The 22,051-nt window shown below is 46.8% G+C and overlaps 1 protein-coding gene across 1 annotated transcript in view; it reads right to left on the reverse strand.

Annotated features, from left to right (window-relative positions):
* Positions 1-21,384, reverse strand: part of LOC132910609 (thrombospondin type-1 domain-containing protein 4-like) — a 39,824-nt gene extending 18,440 nt beyond the window's left edge. The window contains exons 1-2 of the mRNA XM_060966403.1: positions 20,918-21,384; positions 19,698-19,841 (exon numbers count right to left, since the gene is read on the reverse strand). Coding sequence (XP_060822386.1) covers positions 19,698-19,813 — 116 coding nt within the window. The 5' untranslated portion in view covers positions 19,814-19,841; positions 20,918-21,384. The remainder of the gene's footprint in view (positions 1-19,697; positions 19,842-20,917) is intronic.
* Between the last annotated feature and the right edge of the window lie 667 nt (positions 21,385-22,051).

Raw genomic sequence — 22,051 nt, forward strand, 5'->3', positions numbered from 1 at the left:
CACGTTTCTCGTATTGTTCAACTTAATAGTACGTAAAAAGAAAAGTACATATTTAATTATCCTGTCCATTTAGTTACGTCAGTGATACTAATTTCTTCACATCTTCGTTAAAGTCTCCGGGGGGTTGATTTTCTTCGCAAACTTATCTTCCTTAGAGGATCGGTAGACCTTAAAAGCAGAGCTCGACAAATCGTTTTTGTAACGTTATAACGCGACGAATTCACTAAGAAATTCTTTGCTAAGACGTCGGTACATAAAGTCGTGAACTAACAAACGTAAGTGGATGCAGTGGTTGGCCAGTCGTGAACTTTGCGTTCCATCGATCGTTATCGATTCATTCGAGCTTTTTGCACAGCGCTAATCAGCCACGAGTTGAATGTCGAGAAGGAATGAAATATAAGAGCACCCCGATTGACCCTTTATAATGCTCGTCTCATTGTCGAGTCTAATCGGATGATCTATGCATGGTTGCCCCCGTCGCGGCGGAATCTTAATTCGATAGCTCTTAGTATTAATAAATCCCTATCGGGAGCTGATCGTTCAACAGTCTTAGAGAACGCGAATTTTCCTGCTTCGATGCCGTGCAATAAATTCTCCTACTAACGAAACTCCGTTATCCGTCTCGAGTGTTGCGTCTTGTTATCGTCCTCGCAGAATCGACATAGCCGTTTCATTCAATCCTCTGTTATAGCGAGTAAGTATATAATACCTTGTAATCTTCTCTAATGAGTTTATTTTTTGAAGACTGAGGAAGCAAAAGTACGGAGAATAATTCTCGAGAGAGGATCAAGGAACAGACCTGATCGATCGATCAAAATAGGTTCTAAATAGAAGGTTGCGTTAAGATAGGCCACTCATCAAGAGATCTTCTTTCGACTTGGCCGTACCGCGATCGCTAACGCGAATCATCCCTTAAGTTCGATAGAGAATTCTAAAACTCATTTAGATATAGCGCCTTTTTCAGCCCGGTGCGATAATGCCTATCGTGACATGCCTATAAATACGCACCTCTTGATGGTGTTATTAATAGAAGCGTGGGAGGATGCGAGAGTGGTACGTGAGACGAATAACGAAGCCACGACATCAACTTTCTCACTTGAGAATGTGCGCCTATGGACCAGGTGTAATCGCGCCTCACTCGACCTCGAATTATCAGCTTCGCGATCTTAAACGTCCTCCGCTTCGTTAACCTACATTCCGCTCCTTTGGCTCGTGAATTCGACATCGAAGCCTTCGTTTCGATTAATTAACGGCAGAAACTACGTACCTCGTGCAATTCCTCGAGCGTGTTACAGAACGAATACCAATGTATTGCGCAATCGTGTTTCAAGAACCTGGTAAGGCTCAAAGCTGTGCTTCGAATTAAGCCGCGCGACATTCGTTAAAAGCGAAGACGAGCGAAGTAGAGTTTCAAGCGATAGATAAACACGAGCTAGAAATTTCAGGCGCAAATAGGTCACTGTGATCTCGAAGCAAAGATACGAACGACGAGATTTTTCGCGCGTACCCAGACCTAACCCAAAGCACGTGTGGTCGCGTGTACAGCGCGCAATTTCGAAGCTTTTCGGTGCACCCTTTCTCCATTTTCGGAACTTTTATCCATCCTGGTTCCACCTGTGATCCTTTGTATCCCCGTTTCTTCGTTCATCCGTTCAACTCGTTTTCGATATATTAAGTTTCACGCGAACGCGAGAGCCACGTATGCCCAGTCGTGCGTGCAGTTAACAAGACACGTTGAACGTAGATGAACCATCTTCATCGTAGGTGAATACCGCCCGCAGCCAGTCTGCGCTAACTTTATACCCTCTTCCACCTTCTTGTCTTTTCCGCCTGTTTTTGCCCGCCACTCGCGAACATCCTGTTTTTCTCGATTCGTAGTCAGGTAGTTCGATGCATCGCGAACGTTGTAATGGACTGCGAAATTGCGGTCTGATGAGATCCGGTAAAGAGATCGATCCCTTTTAAATTTCCAAGCAACGAGGTTCGTGATGTTTGCATAGGTCGGAACAATTCTGGGTTGCTTGGGTTTGTTGTCGTGAAAAGAATTTTCCCAGAGGAAACGAAAACGAACAACGTACACGCTCGATAACGAGCGCATTTGTCAATGGCTTTAGAAGACACGCTGTAGATAGTTTTAGAATACACGCTGTATATAGCTTTAGACGTAAGACGTTTTGGCTGGGCGACTGCTTGTCTTTCAACAAGGTGCTTTTTATCCGACATCGTTCCTGACCCGATCCACTTTGCCACGACGCGACGCCATGAAATATCGTTTGTGCGTTTCTTGTCATCGTTCGCCGTTGAAACCTCATTCTTTGGCCCTCCGGCTCGGAGCGTGTTCAGAAAAACGTCGAAACCAGCAGATCGGGTAAAAAAGAGAAAATCGAAGAAGAAAAATATGAAAGAAGAAGAGGAAGAATGGCCTTAGGTAACGTCTTCGTTCTTTTAGCCGTTTGTCCGTTTCCTCTATCAGCGAAGAAATTACATCTCCGCGAAATTAAGCCGGGGTTTGTCGGGGTTGTACGTTCTTGTTTCAGTACAGACGATTTAATCGTGCCGTCGATTACGTTCGATCAGGTCGTGACAGAGACCACCAGACACGTCGAAACGTTAATATGTAGCGCGCGTACAATAGTTATTAAATGGTTAATGACTGGCAATTAGAATCGTTCGTATATCGTAATAAAGACAGGGACAGGAAATTATCTCAATCTTGACTAGGAAAAATTATAACGAGCCTCTCTACCGGCTCCTTTAATTCACCTCGTCCCGAAACGCAAAAAGACTCCTCTTTCATCTCTCCTTTCTTCTTCTTTTCCCTTTTCCTCTTTCGTCCGATCTTCGAAGAGAAGCCAGTAGCTGAAAGACAGGACCTGCACGCTGCGTCCTGACCTTCTCTCGCCTTCGTCCATTGCACGCGACGTCCTTCTTCTCTCCTTCCTCGTCCTATGGCTATAGGGCTATGCGCTTCGTACGCCGTGCCGATGTGTACGTTTCACCCGTCGGCCTCTCCTGCCGCCACCGAGTGACGTGAAATTATAATTCCGTAAAATTAACGTTGCATATGTTAATTATTAAGAACCGGTCCGTAGCTCGCGGCAGTCTTCGAGATCCTCCATTCTACGGCCAGGTTATATTATATACGAGCGTGCGAGTTACGAGCCAGCCTCGCCTCCGTGAAACGCGGCCGCTGCCTTCGAAACTACGCATGAAACGCCGTTAAGGTCGCGCCACTCTTATTTCTTCAGTTTCATCGCGCTCGATCGTCCGAGGGACCATTTAGCGAGATCGACTTTTGGGTCGGGCCTCTGCCCGCGACATTTCACTGACCTATGGAACACTTTAAAAGTTAACCGCCTGCAGCGGAACCCCTGTCGATAGAAGGTCGTTAGACGAAATGTTAAGCGTCGACAAAGTTCAAAATGCGACGATAAAGTAGAACGCGATGATATTAAAGAAACGACATAAAGACACGCATGTTTATGCAACGTTAATAACTTAAACTTTCTTGTATTCTCATTATTTATTTATCCTGTTCATCGTTTACGTGGAAATTAGCGGTAATCAACTCGCACAGCTCATTCTGCGTTAATAACGGTACGGTAGAATTAAATAATTACAAAGAATCTGATGTGATACTGGAAAACGAAGGTATCCTTAATATAAAGATACAAATAAATTAAAACATAAAATTACAGGGATAATTGCAGCCTAATCGAACAGGTCTGAAACTCTGGTTTGATTTTTTAGTTGGTTAATCCAGCTTGGATTAACAATTTCACGATAACTGTAGCCCGTTCGGTGCCGTAGATGGGGGAACACCGGTTGCGTGCGACGCAGATGAAGAAATTACTTTCGCGTTTACATGGATATACTGTCGATGTCCGTGGAATCCGGGTTAAGTATCAGGTTCGAGGGTATTGGAACGTTCGACGGGCTGGCGAACAGCCACTTAAATCAATTAATTTCCGTTGCTAGCGCACGATCGACGAGGGGGCGTTAACTAGCCTCTAGACTTCTACTCGCGATAAAAGCAAATTCCGTCGCGTTTAACCACCTCGTCGTGCATTCCCTCTCGCAAAGGATCGGACATCGAATTCCACTTGGTTCATAGTCTATTTTTACCGGCCCTTCGGAAGTACCATTTGTGATTCGCGCGTGTACGTGTGTATCGTAAACGCGAAACGTTCTTCAATTCGCACGAGTTGGCGTAAAAATAACCGACAGGTAAATGCGCCGGCGATGTTCCGCGTTTCGATTCGCTCCAAACGATTACCGATTGCCTTTTCCAGCGGCACGCTGGAACGCCGCGCAATCGGCAGCAAAACGAACCGATTTTCCGCCCAGCGTTCCAAGTTCTCCCGCGCACCCTTATCTCGGGTCAAAGCACTGCCTGGAAATCGCGACCTTTCGATTTAGCTGCGAGAATCGAAAGCGTACGCTCGAGGAATCGTGGTTTTTCCACCGCGGCTATTATTTACGCCGGGCATAAGCGCCGGCTTTGTGGCCGGTATCGTGCCCTTTTCAAGCACGCGGCTCTTTTTGAACCTGCACTAGCACAGATTTTCCAGGGAAAATACTAAGCTTGATATTTCCACCGACGATAGACCGAAAAGGCGAACCCAGTCGAGTCTCGTTGGCGCTAGGTAAACGAGCGTCACGGAGGTGAATTCGTGGAAACGAATAGAAAACGAAGTCCGGAAAAAATAGCGGGAATTCTGTTCTGAGAAGCGAAGCTTCTCTGGAGCGCGTTAACGAGGAATATACGAACGAAAATACACGGAATATCGGGGGACACATTTTTTCGGAAAAATTGTTTACGAAAAATTCAGGGAAAATAACGTTACGGGACCGTACAGCTTGAACAGCTGCTAACGGTATTAGAATAACATAATTAACAACTTTTTCACGGCAGATGCATACCCGTGCAATCGAGAAATAGAAACGGTATTTTCTTTCGGGACGCAAAGGTAACGGGAGCACAAACCCTAATTTTATCTACTACCGGGAACCGGGTTGCTTTTGTCGTTATCGAACCGCTAAGCTAATTACTCGTTGACGCTGCACGAAAGCATCGTCCGACCAATTTCATCGGCCGTTGCCATCGACCATTAAATCGATTAAATCGAAGGAAGAGGGCAACAGGGCAGGCGCCACCAGGGTTTCGGATTCGAGTCTTGCATCGTTCGATGCAGCGTGTACAACGTGTAGCGATCTCATCGAGATGCTCTTTTTTTTCTCTCCTCGACCAGCTGAAAGTGTCGTAAATAATACGATAAGGAAGTCGCCGCCTCGGTGAGCCCGTTATCTAGTCCAGAGGACGTGCAACCTAGGACATAAATTCGCCGCGACCGACCCGATGAGATGGATCTGTTTGTAATTTCCTTGGCAAACTAGATCGGTTGGCACGAGTGCCCTCTCGAATCGGCCCTTACAGCCGATTTATCGCTTCTGATTGCTGTACCCTGGCTTATCGTTCCTTTGCGAATCGAAACCGAGCGTAAACGCGAGCCTTTGATACCGCAAGGATGAGAATTTGCAAGGAGAATCGTGCAGTTACGGTCAGACGTTCAACGGAACGTTTTCAAAGAGATTTAATTCCCACGTAGTAGAGAGAAGTCGGAACGGGGAAGTTCGTCTTGACCTCGAAACGGACGATAATCGCATCTCGCGATGCAGCGTATGGAAGCTGTAATACGAATGAACGCTTTAACAGCAATTACACTTGCATTTGATCCGTGGAAGATGGACACGCGGGGCGAACGTGAGGCCGTGTCGAGCCAGTCGTGAGCCTTTGAACGCCGTTTAATGACCGTAAATTTCTACCTTTCGTCTCCGTGGACGGGTATCTCCCCTTCCTTGCCGGTACAGGCGTCGAGAATGTCACGTACAAAGGCGCCGATCCAAGATAATGTGCCGGAAAGGGCAACCGTGCAGAATGCGCCGCTGCTGCCGAGAACCAAACGTGGAAGTGTGAACGTTTTAATGTCACACCATCTGCGATACGAACATGAATCTGTTAAACCTGTTGCTCGCGATAAGACGAAGGGTTTTCGGGGGAAAACGAAGTAACACGGCTACGGAAGAGAGGGTCCGTATCTTAAAAGAAAAAGGGAACACTCGCGTGTGTCCGCATCCACCTGTGCAAACGTCACCGTCCTTTTCCTCGATTTTCCTTCGAACGAGCCCCTAAAGGTAAGGTGGTATCTCGGTATCGTAAATAGTCGGCGTAAAAAGAAGAGAACTTCCTCTCCAAATTCTACATTCCAACTTGTCGTCTTCTAACTCTTCCCCCAGAATCATTAAAATTCTCGCCAGGATTTTCGGTACGCGTCGAAAATCGACGAATCGGAGGTCGTTCATTAAATCGTTCGGGCTGTCGCACGAAAGGAACAACGATCGCAGAAGCGCAGCGGTAAATGGCGTCGAGCAAGCTTAATGCTTTTCCACAGCAGGAAATAATTAGCTACGACCGGATATGATCGTTGGTAGGCGGTGGCGTGGACGCTGAGGACAGACCGGTATGACTTCCAATCGACTTTTACGCCGGTGTTCGAACCTTTTGCTATGCCTTGCGTAGCCTTTCGATGCGCTCGCACACAATACACGTAGCCAACGTACAAGACCATTGTTTTGGTCGAACAAGCGCGGTTCGCTCATTTAACGAACAGCGAACACGTATATCGGAAAGTTCACGTATACCACCGTTGTTGTTTCTGGCTCGGGAACGGCGGAAACCACACTATCTCGCCGTTCCACGATTTTGATCTCTGCTCCCCTCGAACGTTTTCGCGTTTTCTATCCCGAATCGGAACCGCGTGCGGTCTCGTCCGTGGACGAACAAATCTACGGAAAACAAAAGAGACTTACGAATACAATGCCTACCAACACGTAACCGGTAAGATGAGGTATATATGAGCGATATAGAATTACAGATGCGATTACGGTTGCGCAAAGCTTTTATCGTATATCGATCGTATCCCTTGCTGGCCTTTGTTTGCATAGCTTTGAAATAAAACGATACTCGCGAACCGTGCGCGCACACCGCGATTCGTGCACCGCCAACGTGAGCATGAATACTCGAAACGCATCGAGATGCTTCGTGAAACCAATTATTTTTCAAAAAGCGGGCGAATATTTCTGCTTTAACGTTCCGCGATCCAAACTCTCCTATCGTTAGTTTCGATCCGCGGTGCGCATTCAGCGAACAAAAAAAAAAAGCCTTCGCCAATTTCGAACCGTTATTTCGCGGAATCAAATATCCGGCTGCGTTCGGATCGTAAATAGTCGATATAAGCATCGATGGAATGGCGGAAGCTGTGCGCCCTATAGGGATCCCCCCGAGGGTTGCAGAAAGATAGAGAAACGTTCCGTGTGAAAACAAAAGGGATATACGTGTAACGAACGCAAAAGTGTGCGTGTTCGGTATATCCATCGATCGACTCTGAGCCTTTCCTACCATCTGAATAAGAAACACTCCGATCTACGGCTTGTTTCTGCAATTGCGGCAGCACGTGCAGAATAGAGAACTCCCGATGATGAATCTTTCTTGGTTCCATACATCAACGCGATGTATGGTCCTCAGAAGTGTTAAGTTCTCTAGAATCGTTGAGTTTCGCAGATTTTTTGCTTGTTAGTTTACGAGCGTGTCGCGAGTTTTCATGGGCGCGAAGAAGTCGCGGCAACCTCGTGGGACACCAACGAATTTGTGAGAAATAATATTTGTGAGAAATGGCAGATCTCTTGATGGAATTTACTCGAGACCTCGAGATCTCGCGAAATTAGAAGTCGTAGCTTTTGTTCCATGATCTTCTTACGATCTACCGGGTACGCGTTATCCATGGTGTTCTATGAGAAGCTTTTGTTCGACCTGGCACAAGCGCGTTTCGACTATTCTCCGTTGCTTCAAACTCTTCTTTGTATGATCCATGCTCGTACAGAATAGCTGAAATTCCAGCATTCGCGCAATACGCAAAAGCTCAACGGGGTTAAATAAACCTCGACGCTAGGCGAGCAACGAGAAGAGGCATCCTCGCAATTAAAATGAATTCACCGCTGAAAATTTTGCGGAGGAACCCGGCCAATTCTTTCCACGCGCGCACTGCATTCCATTCTCATCTACGGCTTTATTAAACTCGCGGTCGGACCGTGACCGTCGTAAATCTTACGAAAAGAAGAAGCGAGAGGGGAAGGATGAAGAATGTTCAGCGTCAGCAGCTCTAGGATTCCAATCCCGGTCTCGTTTCCAACACGACGTAATTACTCGGAGGAAACGTTTGCAAACTGTTAAGGGCTTGTTGGTCTTGGCGTTCTTTACGACACGGACCATGGCCTCGTTATTGATCATATCGTTTGGAAGTCTCGTAAAACGAACAGCTTAATGGGACACACGCTCACCGGTCAGCCGTATATCCGATGCAAAACAGAAGCGATGCACGTGTGCAATCGTTCAGGCCCTCCTCTTCTCTTGATTTTCGCGTTCTTCGCGTGCGTGGAAGAACGCCCGTCATAAATATGCCGCCTTTCTGCACTGTCACTCTTGTCCCTGACAATGATTCTAACTATGGATCCCAATGAGCTCGTAGGATTTTCGATACGTCGTGGCACGGTAGTCTCTCCCGAATGGAAATCGTCTCCAATCCATTATCGATCCAAGTATAAGTACGTTGGATTAAGATTCAATGCTCGTTTGTTGGTCACTGATGTCATGGTTTGGATCCCGATGAAGACGCCCATAATGTCAGCGAACCGTGAGAACAACGTTTCCTCAGACGCAACTTGCAGCTTGGAAGCTTCGACTAATTATAGGATGAAACAGTGGCTGTAGAAATCGCGATACTTTGATCTGTCTCGTACATCTGGACCGAAATCGACACCACAATCACCAGCGCTGTGATTAAATGAAAGGCAATGTTTCGTCTAGGCCTTGTTCGTCGGTAAAACTACCTTCCGCTTCTCTAGACGGTAGATACAAGATCAGAGGGTATATTTCTGGCAGATAATTATTCAATGTCCATCCTCCTGATGCCGAACGTAAAAAGACCATCGCACCAACGTACGTTGCTCCGCATCGTGCAAAATCTACACGGAGGAAACTTTAAAAAATTTGTGGTTCCCACGAAGCGGATTTCCACGAGAAAAATTAGTCGCGAGTTTTAACATGCGCCGACACGAAGATAAACGTTTACCCGTGCCTAAGAAGATCCGTGCGCGTCGCAGCACGCAGAAACGCCGGCGTCCATTGTACGCGTGCACGAGCGCCCGTATATTTGCACGTAGATCCGCGTGCAAATATGTGCACAGGGTGTGTACGCTCGCGCGTAATTGTGAACGAGCTTACGGCCGCGCAGTGTAATCGCGTTAAAACTATGTCGGGAAAAAACGAGAGTCAGGGCTATGGATAAACAGGGGGCAGCTAAGCGTTGCATTAACAGTTGTTTGTTTGTTAATCCTCAAAGCTCGAAAACTTGCCTGTCCGCCGTCGTCGGTTTCCGGTTGTTACTGGTAAAGCGTGAAATTTGCGCGACTCTCTATTTCGAGTTGGCCGACATCGACCACGAAAGCTGGCTTAAAGTCGTTCTAAGCCTCGGAACTGTAACGATTCACCCCGTGGGCCAGCAGCCGATGATTAAGACGCGACGGAACTTCCATTAAACTCGCGCCTAAAGACTTCCAACACGGGAAACGAAGAAAATAGTAGGACAAGAGCAACAGAGACGGCGCGTCTCAACGCATGATTCCACGAGACAGCGCTGTGCGGCTTGGTGAATAGTTGTTTCTGGCTATGTCTTGTATTCGAACGTCTATTTCGAGACGACCGTAATAGCAGCACATCGATGGACGCTTTAACGAGGCATTCCCGTGACGATGTTTACTGGTGATCGTGCTGCGAAACGCGATTCTGATGAGAGATCTCTTATCCGCAATTTTGCACGGTTAATAAACTGAGAGATTGAGATGGGGTGGAAATTGAAAATGGTAGCATGATTTATAAACAATCGAAGAGAATTGATTCCTGCGTTCGCGAATTCCTCGAGAGTCTCTATTATCACTTTCGTTGTTACGATTCAACGTAAATTTACGGCACGTCAAGCCGCGCAAACACGCGTAAGCTGCTTAAATTTCGAGCGTACAGCGGTAAATCAACGATGTCGATCGCTAATTAATGGTTCTTCCATCTAAAATGGAAACGCGTCGGTTCAGATAGGTTTGCTCGTATTATTTTAACACCTGAAGTTCCAGTCAAGCAAATTCGAGTCGATTTCAATTAATACGACTCGGTCGATCGTGTCAGCGGAGCGTGCAACAGCTAATTAACAGTTCTGTTTCTACGTTCCGTATAATAACAGAGCTGCGCATGATGTATAATCATCGCAGCTCGATAATCCCCGGCGCTCTCCGAGCGACGTAGCCCGTGGGAAAACGGCTTTTGATATCTTGTCGATATCATGTACGGCATACCACCGTGTAGAAACGAGAGAACTCACGGACCAAAATGTTTTGCTTATTCGGCAGCTGACAAACGCACCGTGATATGAGAAAATCGCTCGTGCCGAATCGATCATTCGCGCAACAATTAAGGGAACCTTCCGTGCGTTTAACGCGACTACTAAGAGGCATATTGGTTTTCCGAGTCACGGATGTACGAGATTCTTCTGAAAGATTTTTCACTCATGCATTCATTCGCAGAGTATCTAGTTACTTTACGGACGTTGATACTCTAACAATTCCTTATAATTGGCCGTTCTAACTGTACGCTTCCTGTGTACTGTATGTAGCTTCTTTAATTCTAACATTGTACATTAATGGGGATTTAACTCGTCTATCCTTGAATAAATGAATAAAGAATTCTGCAACATCTTCATTTAGAGTATCGTTCCTCTTTCTTTTTCTTTTCTTTTTGATCGTTTTAGATCGCTATCTATAGGAATAGATTAGAAAGCACGCAACATAGATTTTTGCATCTAGTTTGCTCGTTGTATCGCGATAAATTATCCGAGATCGATTTGTATCCACGAAACAAGGAGAAACGTACATCAAAACTTGATTTGATTTCTTCAATGTTCGAACTTTCAAATAATAATCCGGTTCGGACCACACGCGATTCGTGTCATAAATGAAATCGTCACCGTAATGCCCGGGCCTGGTAAGCAAGGTAAGCAGGCAAAAGGAAAGGTCGAAACTGGCGAAATCGAAATTGCAGTCGGGAGCGAGCACGCGGCTGTGCTTGGCTCGACTCGCCCACGATCTCGTTCGAAAGAATAATTATAGGTTTCGCGTACGCGAATGGGTAAGACATGAGATGGCACCGCTGGCGGTAGCGGTGGTTCACGTCAAACCACGCTATCTCGCGCTCACTGAAAAATAAACGAGAAGGCACCGTTTAATGCCGCTTTCGAGCCGTACTCCTCCTTCCCGGACGAAGGAGTTACGAGACCTCGCGAACGCTCTTATCTGATGCATCCGGTATGCATCCTGTGCATGCACGGCATACAATACCTAACTGGCTGATGACTGCCGGCCATATTTACAACACTTTTTCACCCTAATGTGGAACACGACTGATTGTCTCGGTCGAAGGATTTATATCTACGAGTATGATCCTTCGTTTTAAATCGTTTCCTTGGCCCATGGTAATGCTTTATGGGCCAAAATTTAACTCTGACGCACTATCGCCGAAGAAAATCGCGTTAATTATATCCCAGAATGAAATTTCACCCCGCCAAATTGATTCTTATTTTAGAAATCAGCAATGAATACAATGGTAAATATTCCCTCGTAAATGATCGTATACTAATTTTAAGTTACAGATAGGCATTGGTTTCGTATCACTCTATAATTACCCCGATATCTGTACGCTCGTTCATTCTAAATTCCATAACGGACAGGTTCCGATAAGATGTAAGCAATGTATTACGAAACGATACATCTTCCGAGTACAATGCGCACCGATAATGGTCGTTTTTCAGTCTGTCTTCATTATTGAACTTTCGTCAATGAAACCGCAAATCTACGATACGTCGTACACCACCATATCACGGATAATAACCAATTACAGTGCGTCGTATCTCATCTCCTACTTAGACGCACACCCACACAGTGGCAACGCGTTATCGTTGACTTCACCGTCGAGAGAATTCGTCGTGGCGTCGTGGAACGCCGATAAAAGATCGTGTAGCCTATTTTTTCCGAGATTATCTTCTCGCGACGGTCTAAAATACAAAACAATAGAGAACGTTGTTCTAGCTGGCGTCACGCGTAACTTGCATATGCTATCGTCGATCTTGTATAACGTACATTAACAAATTGTCTTGCTTAACGCTAATGCTATTTTGTCATTAATAATTTATTATTCTCGAGTTCTCATCAAAGGGAATCATTCCCACTTTCGTGACCACTTTCTCGAAGGTGTAAATTTCCCTAACAAAGGACGAATACCTAAGCGACCGAAGGAACGGTGAAACAGAGTTTAGAGAGCTGGACACGCTACCAAAAGGTCAAGTGCATCGATTTACTAGTTCACGCTTGGTGAACGTAACGGTGCTCGCGGAGTAGGTGTTAACGGCTTTACTTATGCGTGGAATCACGAGCAGCCGAGAAACCACTTCGTTTCACTTTCAAGCCGGCTGAAACGGTCGCGCACGCGTCCATACGTAGAACACGCGCTCGACTTGCCCGGGATCGGAACGATCGCGTACGGCGACGACAGGCCTTCCATCAAACAAGCCGTTGTCGATGGGAACGACCGTACGCCATTACCCTTTTCGTCGTTCGTTATTTATACGCGATTCGTGCTCGAGCTTCCTCGAGCCCTTAATCACTCGTTTCTGCCTTCGAACCAGGAAACTACGAGTTTATCCTCTTAATTCTTCAACAACGACAGATATACCCTGGAGAGGTCTCGGTAACCGGGGGATTCCCCCGAGACAAGGGAAGAGAGGAAGAGAGGAGGAGAAAGAGAGGGAAAGGAAACGAAAGGAACACAGTGCGCGATTGTTAGAGCCGGTGGTATCGTACGCAAAGTGGAAGACAAGTATCGGGAATGGAACGAAGGGTTGAGCGAGCGCGGATGATCGTCCGAATGCATCTTTAATTCCACGCACTTATCTCGAAATCAATTTAAATCTTGGCTGTCCGACTCGGTTCCTATATGGCGAAAGGAAGAGCTTTGTCCGTGCCGACGTGGATCAGCCCGTCGTCGTCGTCGTTCTCTCCCTTTTCTCGTTCCGTGCCGCGTTAGAATAGCGTCCCGCGCATAAAGGCCATTGTTGCAGAAAAGGGACGGTAACGCGAAACGAGACGCAACGATCCGCCGTTTCTCGTACGGCTCATTCAACATGCAGTTGCCGAGGTTATCGTGCTCTACGGACGTTGATAGAATACGCATCGTTGAGACACGGGGTTGCGTCTCGATGCGGTGCCAAGCGTCCGTGGCTGTCAGCGCGTCTAGAAACTGTCAAGGTCTTCGCAGCGGGACTCGATGCGAATCAACGTCACCGATTCTCGCCCGCCTTCGCGTTCAGCACCCTTTCGTACCACCTTCCTATCGATACCTGCCAATGCATCTCTTTTAGCCTTTTCTCGCTCGTGCATCGACCACTCTCCGGACGACGTTCGATCGTGCCAAGGAATCGCCGCGTCTTTAACGGAAGTGCTTGTTTCATCCTACGCTCTCTCGCTGATGCACGTTCCTTTTGGTTTTATCGAAGGAAGCCTTGCTTTCCAACAGTCGAATGTAATGATAACTCCGTATGTAAGTACGAGAAAATAGCGTGCACTCGAGGCTGTTTCGAAGGTTGTAACGCTGTAAATCACAACGTTGTTTGTAACAGACGTCAGACATCAGAGATATTTTAGGTAACGCAGCATTAGACGCCCCACCCTCTGCAAACGTCACGGGTCACTGTTTCTTAATAGACGTTTACGATTAGCTCGATATTGCTGTCATTATCCTCGTGTCAACGTTGTTATATCATTCGCTTCATTTTCTATCTTTATAAAAGGACGGATCGGATTCCGTCAATCTAGGGTCACGTATGCAGGTCTATGCAGGTCACTGAATTTCGAGATGACCCTAGAAATTCTAATAAAGAATCCGACGAACCTCGTCGAGAGATGCAAACTTTCCTCGAAATATTCCGCTCCGAAAGATTCTCGAATGTCAGACAATTGCACGCGAGCCGGGGATCGAAATGCCCGGTCTCCGTATTTTCTTTTCACCGGCGTACGATAAATCGATAGGTCTCCCTCCTCTAAGGAATGGTTTCGCGATGTTTGACAATAGAATTGCGGAAGATACGCACAATGGAGGCTAAAAGCAGCAAAGACGGAGAAAAATCGAAAGAATGTCCAGTCGCTTCGTCGTGGATTTAAAAATATTTTTCGCTCATGCTCGAAGCGTCGATATCGACGAGCGAGTTAAATCGGCGAGTGTGGTCTTCGATCATTGCGCCGCGTTGCGTACGCAAATCGAGAGAAGCAAATACCGTAGTTGGAGAGAATCGATGTAAATGGGAGTCAATGACTCGCGGTTATTCGCGCACGGTCCACCACCGTGGTTAAGCGTAATGCGGTTGTTAGCGTCAGAAAGTAAAAACCGCTCGCGTGCGTCAACGAGCATTTCTAAGATTAATTGCAGCGTAGCCTTTCCATTCCTGGGAAAATTCGAAGCTATAAAATTCATGCGGAGGCAGAGAGCAAAGAGTTGAGCTTTTGGAAACGAAATCAGGGTCTTTATAAAGTCATTTCTTCGAACAATAGCGAGTGCTGCGCTATTGTTATAAGCAGGGAAACCGCATAGCGATTTGATTCTTCGCCAGCCTTCAAAGAAAATGACCAACAGCCAGGATTGTTTGCCAATGCTTTAACTACCGTGTAATCTATTGTTTGACGATTTTACGACTTTCGTGGTGTTTTACGGCTCGTAAGCTCGCTTATAGCCGTCGTTGGTTCTCTTCGTTCTTCGATTTAATTTTCGTCTCGTGCAATCACCTTTGACCACTCGGAAAGAAGCAAATTACCAGCAAGCAGCATAATTCAATCGCGTACGAATTCGACGAAAGAAATTAAAACACGACCTCGTCGTGCCTTTCCATGGTGAAATTAATCAACATTTACGAGCGTCACCAGTCATTGCGAGAACCATATGCGCCAGTGCAATCGTTGTTCTTAATGTTTCCGGAAGTTACGCGTAAACATTCGTTATGGTCGCACATGTTCCATAACGGTGTTCTTCCTTGTCGCACTCTCCGTGTTTTCGACGTTCTTTCAACGACCGAACATTCATACGGGTATAATAAAAATTATCGCCTAGCCTAGACAACTTTCCATCGGAGACCGTTTCGTCGAAAATGAAGGGGATCTCTTATCGAAAAGTTACAGTTAAGGTAGGCCCTCCAATTAGTCCGTCTCTTTCGACAAGTCGATCGATGCCAGACCACCGCTGATAGCCGTGGTCGAAAGTGAGTACGGTGACCCTTTTAATAGGCCCGGATAACGACATGGAAATTGACTTAACGAAAACTCGATAACCAATTGGTAAGAGGTATCGCGGCGACAATTAGTCTTCATGGTCTCGTTGCTTGTTGAAATTGCTGCGTCGGTAGCACGGTACAGCGTTAATGAATGAAAGGAAATTAAAGCAAAGAAACGAGAGGAAAAAACAACGCGGAACACTTGCCGTGTTCCCGTCCCTGCGAGAAAACATAAAGCAATCTGTTCGGATAAAAAAGCGGTTGAATGAGATCGAAGATGCATTGAACGGAGGCGGTAGCATAGAGAGCGCCGCGTGACGCGCGCTAATCAACGGAAACGTGGGGAACATGTGCGTACATAATGAAGTTAATTGTGAGCCTCCGTGAAGAAGAAAAGTCTCCGGACGAGAATTACGAGGTGGTCGAAGGCGCCACTCTCAGAGCGGACTTACGGCCCTTAGCTTCAATCCGACTTATGAATAGTACTCGTTGTACGTGAGTGGACCGCGTTTATTGCTGCCTTCCACGGCAATTCTGTCTTCGATCCCGAGATGGGATCGCTCGGATGCCCGCGAGCCTCTCGATACATACTTGAAATAAATCGATCGGGACACGTGTGCACACACGCGCGAACCCGTCACGCTCCGACTGAAACAGCTGATCCGTAATTAAACGATACTCCTCACTCTCAAAGGTGCGTTTCATTGCCCCTGAATGACCGAACGGAATTCCGATCGACGCGTTCCTATTTCGCCTTCGACTCGAGCAACCACGTTCTACTCCTTTTTTTTTCCCGCTTTCAACACCGTTCCACAATCTATTAGAATGCAAAATGAAAGTGGTAAAGCGAACGGTAGCTAACGTTAATTAACGCGCAACGACGACGGCGTAGTTGTCGATTCATTCAGTTATATACCGATACCTCGAGAAGTCTTTAGTCGTTAGGTTTTTTCGTCCAGCAGTCATATTCGATAACGGACCCTCGGAATATACGTCGGCCAGGCAGTAGCGCGTATCGCCACAAATTTCGAACGGAAACGCATTGACTGGCGCATGATCGATCGTCCTACGTCATCGAGGACGAACGACCCGGTCTTTCGACGCCGATTAACAGTACCTCGCACTCGAGCAGCGTCGAGGAAGGGACGAAGAGAACACGTGGCTCCAGGGTTAAGAGACAAAGAGAAAGGCACAGGAAGGAAGAGGGCAGGGCGTAACAACACGCACAGAGATGTATTTTGCCCCGACAGCCTATGTCGTGGTATTTCGCGATACAGCGGCGAAGATCAAAGTGGGAGGCAGATCGCGAGGTAGGCCGTGTGCCAACTGCTCTTCACATTCCTGACACGGTCGCCGGCTAATGCACCACTATTTGTTTGTCCTTCCACCCCCGTGCTTTTTCTTCTCGCGTGTTCTTCTCGCGTGTTCTTCCGACTACGGTGCCTACCTCCCGCACACGTCTCGTAAATAATCGATATTCGAGTCGACTTCGCGGTTCGCACCTCAGGGATCCGAGAGCCGTCGATGGTCTTTCCGGTTCGCTTCGGGATATCGCTCCGCTCCGCCCTGATACATCAGATAGAAAGCTTCGCGGCGTAAGTTTTACGCGACCATACCGACCGTGTAATGGCACGCATTCGCGAGCACACGCGAGCATTATGCAACACGTGAACCCAAAGGGTGATCGTTAAGTTAGATCCTCTTAGGTCCGAAGCGAACAGTATTCGTACATAGCCGGAGGAGAAAATCAACGGTGTACGTTTTCTATCGTTTTCATCGTGAATTATAGTTTCGAAGGGAACGGTTTATCGATTCTGAAACGGTAGTACGAAGGGAAAGCGAACGGATCGCAAAACTTAAGCGACGTACTCGCGCGGCAAACGAGTCTTCGGTTTCGACATCTGCGAAAATTGTCAGGGTCGAAACGAACAGAGCTAGTCGGAACTCGAGAGGGGAAAAATGAAACGAGCATAATTATCGACGAGCGGAACGTCGCGACGAAAAGTTTTCAAGGCGAGCAAAAACTTTCTCGACCGACGAGTCGGACGGGTCGTATTTTTCCGTCACCGCGTATTATCACAGACGGGAAGGGACCCGTACACACGCGAGCCATGGAGAACTCGACCACATACCATACGTAATGTATACCGCATGTGAACCACGGGAGAGACGTACGTATAATCGCACGCGTGCGTCTAGACTCAACATACATAATTAGCGTACATATTCGCTACAGATTGCTTATTGTTCGCATGGCTTCCTTCTCCCCTTTTTTACGTTCCTCGTCGACTCTTTCGGAGCCCTATCCACCCCCCTACTCAGGGGATTAGTGTCACAGAGCGTGATGCATGAGTTACTTTCACGGTTATCAGTGGGAACTGTGCGCTGCCAGACATGTCGGTGCTTTGAGACTACGCCTGGGAATCTCGTGTTACGGTCGCTGAGAAATCGCGTTACTCCAGGGTATGTTAATATATTCGCCAAAACGTGCGATACGAAAGCTTTCATTCCGAGATTTCCGGACGGATTATCGACGATCACGGATATAGGCACAAGGTATAATTAAAGAGGAAAAAGTAGAAAAGAAAAAGCACGATTGACAATTATGAAAGGGAGCAGAGACGAGGGTGCACGAGACCAACCCGTGGAACTCACGCGAGAGATCGACGGATGGATAAAAGAAAGGAAGGATACGACGGTTAGGGTAAAACGTTTCCCAGCACGAGCGGAAAATCTGACGCACTTGCCATGGCCGATCTGTAATCGAAACCGGTAATTATGCGCGGACATTGGCATGCACGCCGTACAAAGGAGACTGCGCGGATAACAAGGGACCCTCTGCCTGGAGCATCGAAAGTAACGAGGGCAAGGATTGATGTCCGTTCATTCCGTACGATGTACATTGAGAATTATTACGAGGTGTCTGTATTAAAATAAACTGCCAGTATAGCCACGGTACAGCACAAGGGAGAGAGATATCCTCGTTAAAATGACGAGTTATCGAGGGGCGATCGTGTTTCGGCTGTTCTCGGTTCCATTTCTCTTTTTCCTTTCTTCTCTTTTTTTTCCATTTTCCTCTGGCGAACCGCACGCTCGCGGTTACGAGATCGACAATACAAATCGTGTACAAATTTCGCATCGCGCTCGATAGTGTTGTTTGCTCGCGTGCGCTCATTCGAGTATCGTGTTCCGGGCTAAACGCTTTAACCGATCGTTGAGCCCTCGAGAGCTTGCGTCAACGCGATCACCGGCGCTTTTGTACGCTTTTGTGTCCCACCTACCCCGCCCCCTTTTTAATATCGTCAATTCTGAACTGTTCAAAGTTTTTCTTTCCGATTAGCGGAGACACCAGGTTGAGAAATAAATGTTAATCAAGATCGATTGCGACACGGAAGCACTAAGCTTGGATATAGGGCAGAAAGCCGGTATCGAGACGATAGCTTTTAAACATATAGCGCGACGAAAAGCTGATAACCGGAATCGTTTAGCTGTCGCAACAATCCACTTCTAATCGCGACATCGAGCACCTCGATTACGTATTTCATCGGCTCGTAAGTAACACAATAACGTTCGATTCGTGTTTGGCTCTTGGTAAGCGAAACATCAGGTTAGCATTCGATCGATAGTTTTTACGGTTTCACGTTTCCAAGACGATATCGCGTAAAACTTTTAAACAAAACGGGAGGTCTGGATCAAGCCCCGAGCGTTTACACATTCAACGAACGTCATTTGCAGCTGCCCGTTAAATAACATTCGCGTGAGCCAGAAGCGTTCTCTAAACAGACATATTTTTTGAGCTACACGAGGTGTCGATCGATGATCGTCGATCAACGAGGAAATCTAAGCTAATATTTCAAAAATTTTATACGTCAACTCTGGTCAGCTCGGACAGTCGCGAGCCTTTCAACTTGATTAATTGTATCGTAGAGGCGGATGGATATGAATAATTGAATATCTACGAGTCGAGGATATCAAACTATCGAGTATTTTCTGTTATCTTGAATTTTACAAATCTTTCTATCCAAGAAAGTCTACGTACAATACGCTACGTTTCGTTACTTCATCCCGATGGTAAAAATTATCGATAGAAACCAACATTTCATTAATATTTATAGAGTTGCAGACGTGTCGCGTTACATGGATTTAGTCTCGTGTTTACTTTAATAAAAAAAACGTTTAACATTTCTTAGAAGAATATTTCTATAAAAATACGTCCTCACTTACCCGAAATTCCTGATTTTGGTCATACTGGTGCGTCGCGGCGCGCATCGTCGACGCCGCGGCACTTCCGCGGGACTCCACGGCGGCCGGTCATTTTTCGATTTTCGTGAACGATCCATGAAGATTTGCTCCGAGGCTCAGGCCATCCTGCGCATGAGAAACGTCGCGATGCGTTAAAGGCAAAGCTCATTACCAGCTGAATGATATAGAGCGTAAGAAGGACGCGACGCAACAAATCACTGCGTACCGCGCACGGAAACACGAGAGACGGCTCTAGACCGGTTAAGGTTGATCGCCTTAAGACTCAGGCTCTAGATGTCCAAGTTTTATCTTCTCTCATTGTATAATAAACCCTTGCCGTGCCATCTGCTCATCGCAAAGGTGTTCAATAACTCCACCTTTCCTAGCTTTCTCTGTCTCTAAAAAGTACGCAGCCAATAATCGCGTTGCACGGAGGAAACACGACATCCGGATGGTCGATGAGTTTCCTGGTTTTGTAAGAAAAAATATTATTTCGAATCGGTCGCAACGTTGATAAAATGAACGATGAATTATGTATATGGACTAATGCGTTGCAAAGTTAGGAAGAAACGAGGTTGATTTATTCTCTAGCGATTCGTGTTTGCGTGGGGAACTTTCAATCGATGAATCGTTTCGACTGGTTCGAAAATTCCGGAAAAATTCGGAGTTACGAGAAGGCGACGATAAAAGTCATACGAAAGTAATTTACAAGGCGATATATTAAGTCGCTACTTGGCGAGTGCTGGTATAAAGAGGCATCTATATTCACGATTTCTTGCTCCGCGACAACGCGCGCGTTTTGTTGTATGAACAGCTGTGAAGAATGCGCCTCTGCTTATTCGATTCTCGCGCGGTATTAAACGTGCGATTCTACGACAAACCACAAGGAAAATTTCTCGCGGTTCGGCCCAGACGTTCACAGTTTGTTTCGATAAATTCATTTTCGCCTTGTCGACGCCTTCTTAGCGAAACTTCTATCGGTTATTCTCACCGTTGCTCTGACAGGAAAGGAAAATATTTTTCTACTTTGGAACTTCGTGGCAAATACGGCTTCAAGGTGTAAAGACAAACTTCGTTGGCGATAACCAAGAGAGTTTCGTATGGTATCGTTGCCCGATAAACTGCCATCGAGTTCGTATACGATAAAATTTTCATAAATAACGACAAACGTTAAAGAATATCTAGCAAACACTTTGACGTACCGTCGTGCACCTCATCTAATCCCATTCAGTAGGTGCAGCAGGTGGACTCGCGGGCTCACTACACGTGGCACACATTTCCCAAGAAACACGAGCCCCCGCGGGAAAAATCTCGTCCGATCGAGGTCGATACTCTCTGTCTTCGACAAAAAAAGAAAAAAGCAAGAACAGGAAAACTAGATCGAACGTTATCGAAAATCAATTCTCCCGTTCACGATCGATCGATTAACATCGACGAACAGTTTCTACGAATTCCTTCGAAACCGCACTGAATAACTCGTCGCGACACGATTGCACCAAACGATGGCGTTTCCACCGGTGGAAAATCGACGTGTAAACGCGAGGCAAGGCAGGTGTTCGCGCGTAATCATCCAGCGAGGAAACTCCGAAGAGGAAAGCCGAGAACGGACTCACGTTTGCGCGCTCACGGGCTGGCGCAGCCGCGACAGGAATGATAGTGGCGAAAGTGGGAGACCCTCCGGGAAATATATAGGTCCGCAGGGTGGTGGTGGATCCGAGGAGGAAGGAGGCGGAGGTCCGTCGACGCATCCCTCGGCGCCTGTGTGCACGCACACGCGCGCCGCCACGCACGTGTTTACGCACAGCCTGTCACGATGCACATGCACCAGCCGGTGCACGGGGACGCATCCCCGAGAAACGGATCGAAAAAGGAAGAGTTCCATCGGCCACGGTCACGAGTGCCCTCCTTTTTCGGGACACCTCGCACGCTCGATTTTTGTCGTTCCCTTTCTTCAATCTCCGATGCACGAGAGTAAATATTTTACCTGTCTCGACCGACTTCGTCGCGCAAGCTTGATCGAAACACGGTGTATTTGTCACGTCATTTGCGAGTACGTGCGACATTTAAATTACGCCGTGTAAATGGTATCGAAGGCTGAACGTTAATAATGGCAGATTTCAAAGTAGCAGGGATGCTCTTAGCACTCAAATCTTGTAGTTTTATTCGATACCGCCTGTCTCTTAGGCTTGTTTGTTCGCACGTAGGTGCAAAACGACCCTTTACAAACTACGCGTACGCGAAAATGGAGGTAGAACATTTCCTTTTATGAGTCGCAATTCAACGATAAACGAACTCTCTCGCTTTCGCGTGGCATAAGCGTTCGTACGTATGAAGGA

This window comes from Bombus pascuorum, chromosome 9 (assembly GCF_905332965.1).
Source record: "Bombus pascuorum chromosome 9, iyBomPasc1.1, whole genome shotgun sequence".
In the NCBI taxonomy this organism is placed as follows: Eukaryota; Metazoa; Arthropoda; class Insecta; order Hymenoptera; family Apidae; genus Bombus; species Bombus pascuorum.